Below are 18,249 nucleotides of genomic sequence, written 5' to 3'. Positions count from 1 at the left end.
GACAGGGATTGCCCACTCAGGGAGCTCGGCTCTTGAGACAGAAGTCTTGCCGATGCCCCTGGCTGAATAAACCCCTTCCTTCTTTAACTTGGTGTCTGAGGAGTTTTGTCTGCTGCTTGTCCTGCTACAACAACACTATGACCTCTTAAATTGCTTGATATCTTGCACTGATTCCTTCTCATCTGAGGGGGTTAGTGTTCCTTTTTCTTTTTAAAATTGTTGTTGTTTAAATGAAACTTTTGGTTTTTATATTCTTTTTTTCTTGAGGGTTTGACTGTGGTGTATGTTGGGTATAGTCAATTTGCTTTATTTCTGGGTTCTCTCAGAAGGCCCAGGCATATGGGTTTCTTAGTTGTAGCTGGCTTTCTGAATTGGGTTTTACAGGCATTGACTGGGTGCTGAAGGAATTTGTTTTGCTTTGTGATGTAGTGCAGGCTACAATCCAGTAGGCGGTGCAGGAAGCATGGACAGGGAAGCCCAGGAGTTCGCCTGTTTTTATGGACAGTAGGAAGAAAGATGGTTTAATAGTGCCAATAACACAACTACCTGCTCACTGGTCAGGTAATTTCGCATAAGCTCTATGCCCACATGTCCAGTATAATCCAGTGGGGACTGACCAGTCCCGGTAGGACTCTGGGTGGGTCCTACCCATGGTTTGAAGCTTTGGGAATTATGACTGTTTTTGTGGTACCACTGTACAGTTTCTGTCTCAGACAACTAAGTCATCCTACGGGGTCAGTGAATTCTTTTCTTTCTCTAGCTATGCAATATTGTCCAATAATTGAGGCTTTTAGGACCCAGAAATTATCAGGGTGATTCTTTTGAGCTGGGAATTCATCAGGATGTGGGTCTGTAGGTACTAATTCTCGGGTTTCCTATGGCCATTGATCTCTTATTACAGTTCCTCCACATACATAACATGAAGCGTTATTGAGAGACTGTGCTACATGCTTGACTAATTGCAAAAACACATTTCTTGTTTTTCCTGGAATTTCTGGTACTGGCACACTGAGTTCTTCATAGAAAATTTGAAACACTGGCTCAGGAGAGCATTTGTAAAATTCTCCTTGAACCAAGATATTTACTCAAGGATCCAGTCTGACCATCAATTCCTAAGGTCACACGTTCCTCTTTTTTCCAGCAAGGATCAAGGGGATTGGTTTTTACTAGCTCTAAGGGGTTACATTGTTCCTTAGTACAGGAAGGGTCATTTTTTCCTTTCTGAAGCTGGACTGGATCCTTTTCATCATTTTTTTTTCTTTTTTCCAAGTGGTCTAAATGACACAAGACCAGTATTTACATTGATTTCCACACAGTCCTAATTTATGACAGATGTACTTATTTTCTGCCATATAGCCTCTTTTCTAATTAAGAGAATTATTCCTAACTTATTTCTATTAATGACAGCACAGGCATAAAATTTTAAGGTGACTTGTTTGGGCACCCTTTTGTTTGTTTGTTTGTTTGTTTTGGCCAACACTTTACTCATATCGTTTATGAGCTCCCACCAGTCCTCAGTCCTTAATCTTATTTTAAGAACTGTGGTCATGGGAGGCTTAGATGGGTCATAACACACATCAGGTTGGTCATTTCTTGGGCTACATACTTTGTATAGAATAACATTATACAAACAAGTTCTTTTTAGAGTTCCAGTACACTTATAATAACCATAAAATAATAGGACCGTAGCAAGCTTTTGTCCTACCTCAGTGACTTGATGTATACACTGGGAACAGCCCAAGGCAACCCGTGTGGGTTGCACTCCCCCTTCACTTGCGGTGACTTGAGCTGAAGGTTAGGCCACTGGGAGACCTGCAACTCCCCAGTGATCCACTGGTTCTCTCAACCTGATAGGGTCACAGTGGGTTGTGGGGTATGTCTGAGTGGTCTGGTGATGCAGTGTATAAAGGGCAGAGAACTCAAAGGTAGGGTGGTGGTTCTGTAGGTTCCATCTGGTGTAGCATCTGCAGCCTGGGTATTTTTTTTTTCCCCAGCAGATGGCTGTGAGTTCCTCCAAGCTTGCAGTTTTATGTCCAAGTCTCCCTTTGGAGCCTCCTCATGTGCAGGCTTGACCAGCTAGATTTGTCCCAGGCCTTCTGCACCCAGATCGCTGAGCTTTTCCAGGTGTTCTCTTTCACACGGCTCCCTCAGACAAAAGCTGCAGCTGGTCGACAGGTCAACCCAGGCCAGTCTTGCAGAGGGAGGAATGCCTAGCTCCTATTTCAGCACACAAACACATTCCTTATGCTTTGCAGTGTTCTGAAACTGGGGGCTCTTCTCCGGCTCAAGCTCAGGCCACAGATCTCAGCTCAACAACCCTGGGCTGTGTGTTCAAACACTAGAGGGTTGGGACTGGGCCTGTGCCTTTTTCTTCTGGGTCCTTGGGGTCAAACACTAGCTGTGTTGGTGGAGCCAAACTGCTCGCAAGCCACCAACAACACACGAAGGTGATGCAGAGAATTCTGTGCTGTGTGCATCCTCTTGCAGAAGCAACCAGGCAGGCTACCTTAGAAGGGGCCAGTAGACAAGGGGCCATGCAGATAAAATGTGCTCTGGTCTAACAGGAAAGGAAGGCCTGCTTTTTCCTGGCCTAACAGTCAGCTGGGGCTACAGCCACTTAGAGAAAAAATGGAGAATCTTGGCAAATGGGCACCTATGGTCGCATTTTGCTGCAGCTCCTCTGCATGCCATAATATCTTCTGGGGTCTGCACATGTTTCATCTCTGCCTTCACCTACTCTCCACGTAGTTTGCTCTGTCAATTCAAATGTTTATGTGGGTCATGGGATCTCTTGTATTTAGGATCTCAGAGATCCAATGAGGGAGTGTGGTGCCCCAGTGTTTCTTCACTCATCCCTTTCTTAGGACCTGTTCAGGACTGTGAGCTGATCTTGGGGCTTGGTGACTGGATATGAGTTTCTTAGCTTCCTCCCTCTTCAGCCTCAGTGTCTGTGTCACCTATCTATTGATTTGCAGTATTTTCTCTCAAAATGTCTGTTCAAAGTGTGATGCTTTACTAAATATTTTGCTTTCTTTTGGTGTAAGAGGTGCTTCCTTGCTTTATCTAGCCAGCCATCTTGTTCCTTCCCTTGAACTATAGTTTAGATAAAGTGGGGTGAACACACATACAAAACATTCTACCCAAAAATAGCAAAGTATGTATTTCTGTCAAGCATACGTGGAACATTTTTAAGATAGGTCATATGTTGGGCCACAAAAGAAGTCATAACAAATTTCAGAAGATATATATTATGTTAAGTACCTTCTTTGACTACAATGGTATGAAACTAAGATTCAACAAGAAAAAAAAAATACAGGAAAATTTGCAAATATATAGAAATTAAACAGCATGCTACCAAACAACCCATGAATCAAAGGAGAACTTAACAGAGAAATTAAAAATATCTTCACAGAAAATAAAATAGAACCACAACATTTACAAACCAGAGATGTAGCAAAAGTAGTTCTAAGAGAGAAGCTTATTGTAATAAATGAATACATCAAAAAAGAATAATGATCTCAAACAACCAACCTAACATAAGATCTCAAGGAGCTGAGTGAAGATGTGTAAACTAAGTTCAAAGTTAGTGTAAGAAAGCAGAAACAAGGATCAGAGCATAAATAAAATAGACTAGAAAAGCAACAGAAAAGGTAAACAAGAGTTTTGTAAAATGATAAATAGAATCAAGGAAACTTTAGCTACACTATAAAAGAAGAGAGATTTAAATACACAAAATTAGAAAAGTGAAAAGATGCATTATAACTGATACCTCAGAAATACAAAGGATACATTACAACTGATATTACATGTCAGGCCTCTGAGCCCAAGCCAACCCATCGCATCCCCTGTGACTTGCACGTATATACACCCAGATGACCTGAAGTAACTGAAGAATCACAAAAGAAGTGAAAATGCCCTGTCCCTGCCTTAACTGATGACATTCCACCACAAAAGAAGTGAAAATGGCCAGTCCTTGCCTTAACTGATGACATTCCACCACAAAAGAAGTGAAAATGGCTGGTACTTGTCTTAACTGATGACATTAACTTCTTTTCAAGGGCCTGCTTCCCTTGCCTGATAACTGTTGTGGGTGTTGATGGCCAAGCTTCAAAACCGCTCAAAACTCCCACACTCTGATGCCAACTTGGACAACATTCTTTTATGCACTCTTTTTTAGTTATCCCTACCTGCCCAGTTCCCTTATTAGGCCAAGATATTTTAACCAAATTATCTGCTTCCCTGACTATTCCTGGACTACAGCCACATCTCATTGCCACCCTTCTCCCCAACCCAAAGCCTCCTTTGCATCTTCCTCTCGTATCCCTCCACCTTAACACACAAGTATGGGACATCTCTACTCCCTCCCTGGCAACCGATCACATGCCCATTACCATCCTATTAAAACCTAATCACCCTTACCCCGCTCAACGCCAATATCCCATCCCACAGCAAGCTTTAAAAGGATTAATGTCTGTTATCACTTGCCTGCTACAGCATGGGCTTGTAAAACCTATAAACTCTCCTTACAAATCCCCCATTTTACCTGTTCAAAAACTGGACAAGTCAGAGAATAGGTCAGGATCTGCGCCTTATCAACCAGATCGTTTTGCCTATCCACGCTGTGGTGCCCAACCCGTACACTCTTTCATCCTCAATACCTTCCTCCACAACTCACTATTCCATTCTTGATCTTAAAGATGCTTTTTTCACTATTCCCCTGCACCCCTTGTCCCAGCCTCTCTTTTTGTTCACCTAGACTGACTCTGACACCCATCAGTCCCAGCATCTTACCTGGGCTGTGCTGCCACAAGGTTTCAGGGACAGCCCTCATTACTTCAGCCAAGCTCTTTCTCATGATTTACTTCCTTTCCACCCCTCTGCTTCTCACCTTATTCAATATATTGATGAATTTCTTCTTTGTAGCCCCTCCTTTGAATCTTCTCAACAAGAAAACTTTCTGCTCCTTCAGCATTTATTCTCCAAAGGATATCAGGTATCCCCCTCCAAACCTCAAATTTCTTCTCCATCCATTACCTACCTTGGCATAATGCTTCATAAAAACACACGTGCTCTCCCTGGCAATCATGTCTGACTGATCTCTCAAACTTCAACCCCTTCTACAAAACAACAACTCCTTTCCTTCCTGGGCATGGTTGGATACTTTCACCTTTGGATACCTGGTTTTGCCATCCTAACAAAACCGTTATGTAAACTCACAAAAGGAAACCTAGCTGACCCCATAGATCCTAAATTCTTTCCCCACTCCTCTTTCCATTCCTTGAAGACAGATTTAGAGACTGCCCCCACCCTCATTCTCCCTGACTCATGCCAACACTTTTCATTACACACAAAGTGCAGGACTGTGAAGTCGGAATTCTTACACAAGGACCGGGATCGTATCCTGCAGCCTTTTTGTCCAAACAACTTGACCTTACTGTTTTAGGCTGACCATCACGTCTCTGTGCAGCAGCTGCTGCCACCCTAATACTTTTAGAGGCCCTCAAAATCACAAACCATGCTCATCTCACTATCTGCAGCTCACATAACTTCCAAAATCTATTTTCTTCCTCACACCTGATGCATATACTTTCTGCTCCCTGGCTCCTTCAGCTATACTCACTCTTTGTTGAGTCTCCCACAATTACCATTGTCCTGGCCCAGACTTCAATAGGGCCCCCCACATTATTTCGGATACCATACCTGACCCTCAAGACTGCATCTCTCTGATCCACCTGACATTCACCCCATTTCCCCACATTTCCTTCTTTCCTATTCCTCACTCTGATCACACTTGGTTTATCGATGGCAGTTCCACCAGGCCTAATTGCCTCTCACCAGGAAAGGCAGGCTATGCAATAGTATCTTCCACATCTGTCATTGAGGCTACCACTCTGCCCCCCTCTACTACTTCTCAGCAAGCCGAACTAGTTACCTTAACTCGGGCCCTCACTCTTGCAAAAGGACTACACATAAATATTTATACTAACTCTAAATTTACCTTCCATATTCTGCACCACCGTGCAGTTATATGGGCTGAAAGAGGTTTCCTCACTACACAAGGGTCCTCTATCATTAATGCCTCTTTAATAAAAACTCTGCTCAAGGCTGCTTTACTTCCAAAGGAAGATGGTGTCATTCACTGCAAGGGGCATCAAAAGGCATCAGATTCCATTGCTCTAGGCAACGTTTATGCTGATAAGGTGACTAGACAAGCAGCTAGCTTTCCAACTTCTGTCCCACATGGCCAGTTTTTCTCCTTCACATTGGTCACCCCCACCTACTCCCCCGCTGAAACTTCCACATATCAATCTCTTCCCACACAAGGCAAATGGTTCTTAGACCAAGGAAAATATCTCCTTCCAGCTTCACAGGTCCATTCTATTCTGTCATCATTGCATAACCTCTTACATGTAGGTTACAAGCAGCTAGCCTGTCTTTTAGAACCTCTTAATTCCTTTCCATCATTGAAATCTAACCTCAAGGAAATCACTTCTCAGTGTTCCATCTGCTATTCTACTACCCCTCAGGGATTGTTCAGGCCCCCTCCCTTTCCTACACATCAAGTTCGGGGATTTGCCCCTGCTGAGGGCTGGCAAATTGACTTTACTCACATGCCCTGAGTCAGAAAACTAAAGTATCTCTTAGTCTGGATAGACACTTTCACTGGATGGGTAGAGGCCTTTCCCACAGGGTCTGAGAAGGCTACTGCCATCATTTCTTCCCTTCTGTCACACATAATTCCTCAGTTTGGCCTTCCCACCTCTATACAGTCTGAAAATGGACCAGCCTTTAATAGTCAAATCACCCAAGCAGTTTCTCAGGCTCTTGGTATTCAGTGGAACCTTCATATCCCTTACCATCCTCAATCTTCAGGAAAGGTAGAATGGACTAATGGTCTTTTAAAGACACACCCCACCAACCTCAGCCTCCAACTTAAAAAGGATTGGACAGTACTTTTACCTCTTGCCCTTCTCAGAATTAGAGCCTGTCCTTGAGATGCTACAGGGTACAGTCCATTTGAACTTTTATATGGAATCACTTTCTTGCTCAGCCCCAACCTCATCCCAGACACCAGCGCTCTAGGTGACTATCTTCCAGTCCTCCAGCAAGCTAGACAGGAAATTGCCAGGCTGTTAATATTCTCTTGCCTACTCCAGATTCTCAGTCATATGAAGATACCCTAGCCGGACGATCAGTTCTTGTTAAGAATCTGACCCCTCAAACTCTACAACCTCGATGGGCCGGACCCTACTTAGTCATCTATAGTACCCCGACTGCCATCTGCCTGCAGGATCCTCCCCACTGGGTTCACCATTCCAGGATAAAGCTGTGTCCATCGGACAGCCAGACTAATCCCTCCTCTTCCTCCTGGAAGTCGCAAGTACTCTCCCCTACTTCCCTTAAACTCACTCGTATTTCTGAAGAACAGTAATAACCCTTATGAGTTTAATACACCCCTTCATTCTATTAGATCTGTTTGTCCTTACCCTACTTTTTGCAACAGGGCTTTACCCCCACTATTTGGACTGAGCCCCAAAAACTAGTCATCCCTACTATCTTCTGTCTAGTCATACTCCTATTCTCCGTTCTCAACTACTTATAAATGCCCTACTCTTGTTTACACTGCCAGCTTACACTGTTTCTTCAAGCCATCACAGCTGATATCTCTTGGTGCTATCCCCAAATCGCCACTCTTAACTCCCTCTTAGATAGATGATTTTGCTGGCAGGGCACCCTCCAATACTTCCACTCTGATGAAGTTCTATTCTTTACTTTTATACTCACTCTTATTCTCATTCCCATTCTTATGCCACCCTCTACCTCTCCCCAGCTATCTCCACCACACTATCAACCTTACCCATTCTCTCCAAGCCGTTTCTAATCTCTCCTTAGCGAACAACTGCTGGCTTTGTATTTCCCTTTCTTCCAGCGCCTACACAGCTGTCCCCGCCTTTCAGGCAGACTGGGCAACATCTGTCTCCTTACACCTCTGAACTTCCTTTAACAGCCCTCACCTTTACCCTCCTGAAGAACTCATTTGCTTTCTACACAGGTCTAGCAAGACCTCCCCAGACATTTCACATCAGCAAGCTGCCACCCTCCTCTGCACTTACTTAAAAAACCTTTCTTCTTATATCAACTCTACTCTCCCAATATTTGGCCCTCTCACAACACAAACTACTATTACTGTGGCTACTCCTTTATGTATTTCTCGGCAAAGACCCACTGGACTTCCCCTAGGTAACCTTTCACCTTCTCAATATTCCTTTACTCTTCGTCTCCAAAGCCCAACTACACACATCACTGAAACAATTGCAGCCTTCCAGCTCCATATTACAGACAAGCTGTCTATCAATACTGGCAAACTTAAAAACGTTAGCAGTAATTATTGCTTAGGAAGACACTTACCCTGTATTTCACTCCATCCTTGGCTACCTTCCCCTTGCCAACGAGAGTCAGACTCTCCTCCCAGGCCCTCTTCTGGTTTACTTATATCCAGTCCTGAAAATAACAGTGAAAGCTTGCTCATAGACACTCAACGTTTTCTCATACACCATGAAAATTGAACCTCTCCCTCTATGCAGTTACCCATCATTCCCCATTACAACCTCTGATGGCTGCCACCCTAGCTGGATCCCTAGGAGTCTGGGTACAAGACACCCCTTTCAGCACTCCCTCTCACCTTTTTACTTTGCATCTCTGGTTTTGCTTTGCACAAGGTCTCTTTTTCCTCTGTGCATCCTCTACCTACATGTGTCTACCTGCTAACTGGACAGGCACATGCACACTAGTTTTCCTTACTCCCAAAATTCAATTTGCAAATGGGACCGAAGAGCTACCTGTTCCCCTCATGACACCGACATGACAAAAAAGATTTATTCCACTAATTCCCTTGCTGGTCGGTTTAGGACTTTCTGTCTCCACTATTGCTCTTGGTACTGGAATAACAGGCATTTCAACTTCTGTCACGACCTTCCGTAGCCTCTCTAATGACTTCTCTGCTAACATCACAGACATATCACAAACTTTATCAGTCCTCCAGGCCCAAGTTGACTCTTTAGCTGCAGTTGTCCTCCAAAACTGCTGAGGCCTTGAGTTACTCACTGCTGAAAAAGGAGGACTCTGTATGTTCTTAAATGAAGAGTGTCATTTTTACCTAAATCAATCTGGCCTGGTGTATGATGAAAGGAAACAAAGATAGATGTATACCCGCCCCCCACCCGCTACACCCTTGTTCTGCTCTCTAATCTTTGCACATACCAGAGATTTCGTAAGTTCTGTGAGTACCTGGTTTTCTGCACGTACCAGAGATTTTGTTTTGCACATACCAGAGATTTTGTAAGTTCTGAGGCAAGGTCACAAGACGTGTTTAAGTAAGATAAACTCTTGCTGCCATAAACCTGCTCTCCCGCCTCAAAGTTTGAACCAAAATATCAGAAATGGCAGGAACCAATCATAGTTAGCCAAATCGCCTTGTTCAAACACTAGCCAATCATATATCTGATTTGTATAATAACTCTATGCCCACTTTTCTTAGACTATATAACATTGTTCGGAGCTGAGTGGGGGAGCTCTCCTGCCCGTCTCGTTTCACAAGTGAGGGAGAGTTCCAGGTTCGAACCTGTAATAAAGATCCTTGCTGCTTAGCTTTGACTCTGGACTCTGGTGGTCTTCTTCGGGGAATAAACGGTCTGGGCATAACAAATGGGGGCTCGTCCGGGATTTCCCCCAAGCCCACCAGACCCCCAAGCCAACGGATCTTAATCTGTAGGTAAGCCGGCTTTGTCACTGTCTCTGTCTTTGTCTCTGTCTGTCTCCCTGAAATTTCGTGAAATCCGTAATCTGTAATCTGTATTGGTCTGTTCTGTAAGTGGCACGGTCTTGGCGGACGCGCTAGAAGACAGCCACTCGGGACTGGTGGGAGACGTTCCCCAGTGCCCATCTGGGGGCCTCCATCCTTGGTTGCCCCGTCTGACTCAGGTCGGAAGTCCGACACGCGCTCGCGAATGCTCATCGTTATTACTGTCTGTCCGTTATTGTTAAGTGTTAAGTGTAAGCCCAAAACGAAACATAAAACCTTTTCTTCCCCTTCCAGGACTGGACCTGTCGGATACTCCCCTCTGCTTCACACTCATTTTCGTCCCCCCTTCTCTTTGTAGGAGCAGTCCAAAGATGGGCAACAACCAGAGCACGCCACTCTCACTCCTTGTTACCAATTTTAAGGATGTGAAGGCTCGGGGGCGTAACTTAAGCGTAGAACTAAAGAAGGGAAAGCTAGTTACTTTCTGCCATTCGGAGTGGCCCTCTTTCGGCGTAGGGTGGCCCTCCAAAGGAACTTTCTGTCTCTCTATTATTACTAAGGTAAAAACTAAGATTTTCCTGCCAGGGCAGTCAGGACATCCTGATCAAATTCCTTATATTCTAGTGTGGCAGGATCTTGTGGAAAACCCACCACCCTGGATAACTCCATTCATCCCTGAGCCCTGCAAAGTCCTAGTAACACGACCTACAAGACAAAAGACTCCCTCTGCTCCCTCGGCCCCTGTGCTGCCGGACAGCCAGGACCCCCTAATGTTAGAACCCACATTTCCCCCACCATATCCGCACCTTATCCCGCAGGACCCAGTCCCCCAGGGTGGTGCTTCCGTAGAGGGAAACCGAGAAGCGGAAGCAGCCGAGAGCGAAAGTAACCTGGGGGGGCCGGCCGGCCGAACGCGAGGCCGCGTACTGCGGGACCAAGCTTCCCGACTCCCTGACTCTACTGTAGCCCTGCCTCTCAGAGAAATAGGATCGCTCGATGATACCAGGCTCTCCCGTCTCATGTATTGGCCTTTTTCCACCAGTGATTTATACAATTGGAAGTCCCAAAATGCTCGGTTCTCAGATAATCCCAAAGATCTAACCTCGTTGTTAGACAGTGTCATGTTTACTCACCAGCCGACCTGGGATGACTGTCAACAGCTCCTCCGAATCCTGTTCACAACGGAGGAGCGGGAAAGAATCCAAGTTGAGGCCAGAAAACTGGTTCCAGGAGATGACGGCCAGCCAACTGCAAATCCTGACCTCATTAATGCGGCTTTCCCTTTGACCCGGCCCAGATGGGACTACAACATGGCAGAAGGTAGGGGACGACTGCTCATTTATCGCCAGACTCTAATGGCGGGTCTCCGGGCTGCAGCTCGCAAGCCCACCAATTTGGCTAAAGTATATTCTGTGTTACAAGGTAAGACAGAAAGCCCCGCTGTGTATTTAGAGAGATTAATGGAAGCCTTCAGACAGTTTACCCCTATGGACCCGGAAGCACCGGAAAATCAGGCAGTGGTAGTAATGTCCTTTGTAAACCAGGCAACACCAGATATTAAAAGAAAACTCCAGAAATTAGAAGGTTTAGAGGGAAAGCAGATTCAGGACCTCCTTCAGATGGCCCAGCGAGTTTATAATAATAGGGATACTCCAGAAGAAAAACAGTTCAAGGCAACCAAAGAAATGACCAAAGTCTTAGTAGCAGCTTTCCCCCAGGAAGGAAATGGCCAAAACAGAAAGCAGAAAAAGCAAGGCCCTAGGCAAGGATTAGAAAAAGATCAGTGTGCTTATTGCAAGGAACGTGGCCACTGGATTAAAGACTGCCCAAAGAAACGGAGACCAGCTAACCCTACCTCCGTACTCGTTACCCAGGACTCTGACTAGGGAGGACGGGGTTCGGACCCCCTCCCCGAACCCAGGGTAACTTTGCAAGTGGAGGGGTCCCCAGTTCACTTCTTGGTCGATACTGGGGCGGAACGCTCAGTCCTAACCAAACCAATTGGAAAAATGTCTAAGAAAACATCCTGGGTGCACGGGGCCACAGGCATCAAAAAATACCCCTGGACAACCCAGAGGACTGTAGACTTAGGAACGGGAAAAGTCTCCCATTCCTTCCTAGTTATCCCATAGAGCCCCTGCCCTCTACTAGGGAGGGACTTGCTGACAAAGATGGGGGCCCAAATCCACTTTGAGCCAGAAGGGCCCAAGATAACTGATTCCCAAAACAGGCCAATATCTATCCTGACTGTCACCTTAGAAGATGAGTACCGACTCCATCAAGAGCAAAAGCCCCCCGATCAGGGAATTGACTCTTGGCTCCAGCGTTTCCCTGAAGCGTGGGCAGAAACTGGGGGCTTGGGGCTAGCTAAACATCGACCTGCCATATTTGTGGAAGTTAAGCCAGGGACGGACCCGGTTCGGGTTCGGCAATATCCTATGCCCCTGGAGGCAAGAGAAGGAATTACGCCCCATATCCGCCGACTCCTAGACCAGGGAGTCCTACGGGCTTGCCACTCATCCTGGAATACTCCACTGTTACCTGTTCGTAAACCCAACAGTACGGACTACAGGCCAGTACAGGATTTAAGAGAAGTTAATAAAAGGGTCATGGACATACATCCCACTGTGCCCAATCCATACACCCTTCTGAGTGCCTTACATCCCAAAAAACAGTGGTATACCATTCTTGATCTAAAAGACGCTTTCTTCAGCCTTCCTCTGGCTCCCAAAAGTCAAGAACTCTTTGCATTTCAATGGACGGATCCTGAGAGGGGCATCAACGGTCAGCTAACATGGACCAGACTGCCACAAGGGTTCATGAACTCGCCAACCCTGTTCGATGAAGCCCTTCATGAAGATCTGGGTGAGTACCGGCGGCAACACCCTGAAATAACTCTTTTGCAATATGTTGATGATCTCTTAATAGCGGCCAGGTCCCCAGAAACTTGTGTTCAAGGGACTGAGGACCTCCTGAAGACTCTGGGGGAGCTAGGCTACCGAGCCTCAGCAACAAAGGCTCAGATCTGCAAGTCGGAGGTAACTTATCTGGGGTACCTATTAAAAGGGGGGCAACACTGGCTAACCAAAGCCCGAAAGGAAACAGTCCTACGCATCCCTAGACCCCAGTCAACACGGCAAGTGAGAGAATTCCTGGGGTCGGCAGGGTTCTGTAGGTTATGGATACCCGGATTTGCTGAGTTAGCCAAGCCCCTATACCAGGCAACAAAGGAACGGCAGCCCTTCAATTGGACGGAAGAGGCTGAGCTGGCCTTTCAGCAAATCAAAACTGCCTTGTTATCAGCCCCCGCGCTGGGGCTCCCTGATGTCTCCAAGCCCTTCCACTTATACGTGGATGAAAGTAAGGGTGTTGCAAAAGCCGTGTTAACACAGTACCTAGGCCCCTGGCAGAGGCCAGTTGCCTATTTGTCAAAAAAATTAGATTCAGTGGCTGCTGGCTGGCCACCCTGCCTCTGGATAATCGCGGCGACCGCCCTAATGGTCCGAGACGCTGATAAACTTATCATGGGGCAAGAGTTGCACGTTATAACCCCGCATGCCATTGAAGGCGTCCTCCGGCAGCCGCCGGACCGATGGATGAGTAACGCCCGGCTCACCCACTATCAAGGACTGCTGTTAAACCCCCTCAGAATAACTTTTCTGCCCCCAACCTCTTTAAACCCTGCTTCACTGCTGCCAAATCCAGACTTGGACGCCCCATCCCATGAGTGCACTGAGATACTGGCTCAGGTGCATGGGGTGCGGGAGGACCTGCAAGATCGTCCGCTCCCCGACACAGAACTCACCTGGTTCACTGATGGCAGCAGCTACGTCCACCAAGGCCAGCGGTATGCAGGAGCGGCTGTAACGTCAGAGACTGAGGTAATCTGGGCGGAACCCTTGCCTCCAGGGACATCGGCCCAAAGAGCCGAACTGATAGCCCTTACACAGGCCCTCACCCTAGGGGCAGAGAAAAAACTAACAGTATACACGGATAGCCACTATGCTTTCGCTACTGCGCACATACATGGGGCCATCTACAGAGAAAGGGGACTATTAACAGCTGAAGGCAAAGAAATAAAAAACAAGCAAGAGATCCTAGCTCTATTAACTGCTTTGTGGAAACCAAAGAAATTGGCTATCGTACATTGCCCTGGGCATCAGAAACCAACTACGCCAATTGCTCGAGGCAACTTCTTAGCCGACCAAACCGCAAGGAGCATAGCAAAAGCTCCCAGTCAGCTCCTTGCGCTCCAGCTCCCCGATCCTGGCCCGCGAAATTTGCCATGTTTTCCCGACTATACCGAACAGGATCGCGAATGGATGAACACGCTTCCCCTAAAACAGGTTAAAAATGGGTGGTGGACTGATATAAATGACCAAACCATCCTACCAGAAAAATTAGGACGGCAGGTATTGGAACATATCCACCGGACAACCCACCTGGGTGCCCGGCGAATGATGGACTTAATCAGGCACGCCAAGTTTAGAATCAGGCGCATAGCTGAACTGGCCAGCAATGTCACAACAAATTGCAAAGCCTGCCAACTAAACAACGCTTGCCCCCAAACCCAGACCACCGCAGGAATTAGGTGTAGAGGAACTAGGCCTGGTATCTATTGGGAAATAGACTTTACTGAGATAAAGCCTGGAAAATATGGGTATCAGTACTTACTTGTCTTTGTAGATACTTTTTCAGGATGGACAGAAGCGTTCCCAACTAAGAGAGAAACTGCTCAGGTTGTAGCAAAGAAAATTTTGGAAGAAATCCTCCCCAGGTATGGCTTTCCCGTCCAAATAGGGTCAGACAATGGACCAGCCTTCGTTGCTAAGGTAAGTCAGGATTTGGCTTCCATTCTGGGGGCAAATTGGAAATTACATTGTGCTTATAGGCCCCAAAGCTCAGGACAGGTAGAAAGGATGAATCGGACTCTGAAGGAGACCTTAACTAAATTGACCATGGAGACTGGCGCTAATTGGGTAGTACTTCTCCCCTATGCTCTGTTCCGGGCCTGAAATACCCCTTACAGACTAGGCCTCACACCATATGAAATCATGTATGGCAGACCCCCACCCCTGGTCCCCAGTCTAAAAGATGACTTACTCAAACCTGAAACTGAAAATGTCTCTGAGCTCCTGTTCTCCTTACAAGCCTTACAGAAAATTCACCAGGAAATTTGGCCCAGACTACGAGAACTGTACGAGGCAGGACCTCCGCCGACGCCTCATCCGTTCCAGCCGGGAGACTGGGTCCTAGTCAAGGGCCACCGGCAAGAAACTCTTCAACCCAGGTGGAAAGGACCACTGCAAGTACTCCTGACTACTCCCACCGCTCTCAAAGTAGAAGGCATCGCTTCGTGGATCCACTACACACACGTCAAACCAGTGGACCCAACATCCGACCTTCTCGAGCCGTCTGGAGCACCGGTTACATGGACTATAGACAAAGCTAAGAACAATCCCTTAAAGCTAACCCTGCGCCGTCCTCCCCATAGCCGTAACCATGTCTAGCTTACCTATGCTTTTATGCCTTATGCATCTGACTCTCCTCACTGCTGCGCCGTCTAATCCCTATGTCTGGAGGTTCTGGCTCTATGAGAACAAAACTCACCCCGGGGAAACCCCCCAAGCGGGTAAACTGCTAGCTAGCGCAGACTGCCCCCCCTCAGGGTGTAATACTATAGTTTACCTCAATTTCACTAGGTTCCAGATTGCCCAACCAGCAATACCCATGATCTGTTTTGAATATGATCAAACTGAATATAATTGTAAAAATTATTGGTGGCACCAGAGTGCAGGTTGCCCATATAGCTACTGTAAGACGCACTCTGTCCGATACTGGAGAGAACGACAAGGGTGGTATTTTTACAAAACTGAGTCTCCCGTCACTTACACTTGGATAATTAGAGACCCATGGGACTCTCGGTGGACAACCCCACAACATGGGGGAGTATATTACTCATCAACTAGTACCTGGCCCAGTAGCCATTTATATCTGTGGAGAAGTCTAGTCCAGATTCAACCCTTAATCCACACACAAATCCACAGGCAAGAAACCAAGCTATCACAAGACTTGCAGCCCTTCTCCTGGCTAACTCTATTACGGGAAGGGCTAGCATTCGCCAACCTCACTGGTTTAGGCGACCTGTCCTCTTGCTTTATGTGTGCAACCCTAGGAAGACCACCATTAATGGCTGTTCCTCTATCCTCCCCTCCCACAAACTATACAGGTTTTAACTCATCGATAGTCACGATACCCGATGTGGCCCTGTACCGTGACCCATACCAAGAGAAATACCCCTATTGTTATTCGGCATTTAGCAACAGCCTCTGTAACCAATCGGCTACATACCCTAATAGTCCCATATATGCTCCCCCTGGTGTGTTCTTCTGGTGTAATATGACTCTGTTAAAAACTCTGTCCAAAAGCATCTCTGACGGACAGTTGTGTATCCCTGTTACCCTAGTTCCCCGACTGACACTGCTAACCCCGGCAGAGTTCATAGGCTGGGCAGGGACCACCCCAACTAAAACTGCGCGACATAGACGAGCAGTTTTTCTACCACTAATTGCCGGAATATCCTTAACCACCTCTGTCGTCGCAGCGGGGTTAGCAGGAGGGGCCCTACAACACTCCATGATAGAAAACGACAAGCTGTTACAACAATTCTCTGTTGCTATGGAAGACTCCGCCTATTCCCTAGCCTCCCTTCAGCGGCAGCTCACCTCCCTAGCACAGGTCACCCTTCAAAACCGCAGAGCCTTAGACTTACTCACGGCTGAGAAAGGAGGTACCTGTATGTTCCTCAAAGAAGAATGCTGTTTCTATATAAATGAGTCAGGGTTAGTTGAGGAAAGAGTCCAACGCCTACACGAACTAAGCTTAGAAATGAAAAAGCAACAATTCACTACAGCCGCTAACAATTGGTGGAGCTCTTCAATGTTTTCCCTTCTGGCACCCCTTTTAGGCCCCCTAATGTCTTTACTACTTCTATTCACTATAGGCCCCTGTGTGGTAAATAAAATTTTACAATTTGTCAGAGAAAGGTTTGATACCATCCAACTAATGGTCCTCCGTAGCCATCACCAGCCTCTCCTGCAGCCAGAAAGTGAGGCTATATTATAAGACTCTGGAAATCCAAGATTGGACATCCAGTTACTTATGAGAAGGGGGGAATGAAAGGACACAAAGATAGATGTATACCCGCCCCCCACCCGCTACACCCTTGTTCTGCTCTCTAATCTTTGCACATACCAGAGATTTCGTAAGTTCTGTGAGTACCTGGTTTTCTGCACGTACCAGAGATTTTGTTTTGCACATACCAGAGATTTTGTAAGTTCTGAGGCAAGGTCACAAGACGTGTTTAAGTAAGATAAACTCTTGCTGCCATAAACCTGCTCTCCCGCCTCAAAGTTTGAACCAAAATATCAGAAATGGCAGGAACCAATCATAGTTAGCCAAATCGCCTTGTTCAAACACTAGCCAATCATATATCTGATTTGTATAATAACTCTATGCCCACTTTTCTTAGACTATATAACATTGTTCGGAGCTGAGTGGGGGAGCTCTCCTGCCCGTCTCGTTTCACGAGCGAGGGAGAGTTCCAGGTTCGAACCTGTAATAAAGATCCTTGCTGCTTAGCTTTGACTCTGGACTCTGGTGGTCTTCTTCGGGGAATAAACGGTCTGGGCATAACAATGACAACATAAAAAAACTCAAGTATAGAGCCCCAAAACTTGCCAAACAAGCAAGTAATTATGCTGAACCCCCTTGGGCATTCTCTAATTGGATGTCCTGGGTCCTCCCAATTCTTAGTCCTTTAATACCTATTTTTATCCTTCTTTTATTCAGACCTTGCACCTTCTGTTTAGTTTCTCAATTCATCCAAAACCATAACCAGGCCATCACCAATCATTCTATATGACAAATGTTTCTTCTAACAACCCCACAATATCACCCCTTACCACAAAATCTTCCTTCAGCTTAATCTCTCCAACTCTAGGTTTCCATTCGACCCCTAATCCTGCTCAAAGCAGCCCTGAGAAACATCGCCCATTATCTCTCCACACCACCTCCCCGCAAAAAAAATTTCACTGCCCCAACACTTCAATACTATTTTATGTTATTTTTCTTATTAACATAAGAAGGCAGGAATGTCAGGCCTCTGAGCCCAAGCCAAGCCATGGCATCCCCTGTGACTTGCACTTATATACACCCAGATGGCCTGAAGTAACTGAAGAATCACAAAAGAAGTGAAAATGCCCTGTCCCTGCCTTAACTGATGACATTCCACCACAAAAGAAGTGAAAATGGCCGATCCTTGCCTTAAGTGATGACATTATCTTGTGAAATTCCTTTTCCTGGCTCATCCTGGCTCAAAAAAGCTCCCCCACTGAGCACCTTGTGACCCCCACTCCTGCCGGCCAGAGAACAACCCCCCTTTGACT

The 18,249-nt window shown here is 46.3% G+C and overlaps 1 protein-coding gene across 1 annotated transcript; it reads left to right on the top strand.

Moving 5' to 3' along the window:
• The first annotated feature begins 11,087 nt into the window (after window positions 1–11,087).
• Window positions 11,088–17,449, top strand: LOC141409455 (endogenous retrovirus group FC1 Env polyprotein-like). The gene is made up of 2 exons (XM_074029910.1): window positions 11,088–11,122; window positions 14,489–17,449. The coding sequence occupies exon 2, from the start codon at window positions 15,305–15,307 to the stop codon at window positions 16,925–16,927; it is 1,623 nt and encodes a 540-aa protein (XP_073886011.1). The 5' UTR covers window positions 11,088–11,122; window positions 14,489–15,304; the 3' UTR covers window positions 16,928–17,449.
• Window positions 17,450–18,249: the final 800 nt, after the last annotated feature.

Source organism: Macaca fascicularis, chromosome X (genome assembly GCF_037993035.2).
Source record: "Macaca fascicularis isolate 582-1 chromosome X, T2T-MFA8v1.1".
In the NCBI taxonomy this organism is placed as follows: domain Eukaryota; kingdom Metazoa; phylum Chordata; class Mammalia; order Primates; family Cercopithecidae; genus Macaca; species Macaca fascicularis.
Note: the sequence above shows the minus strand (reverse complement) of the source record. Positions and strands in the feature narration are given on the sequence as shown.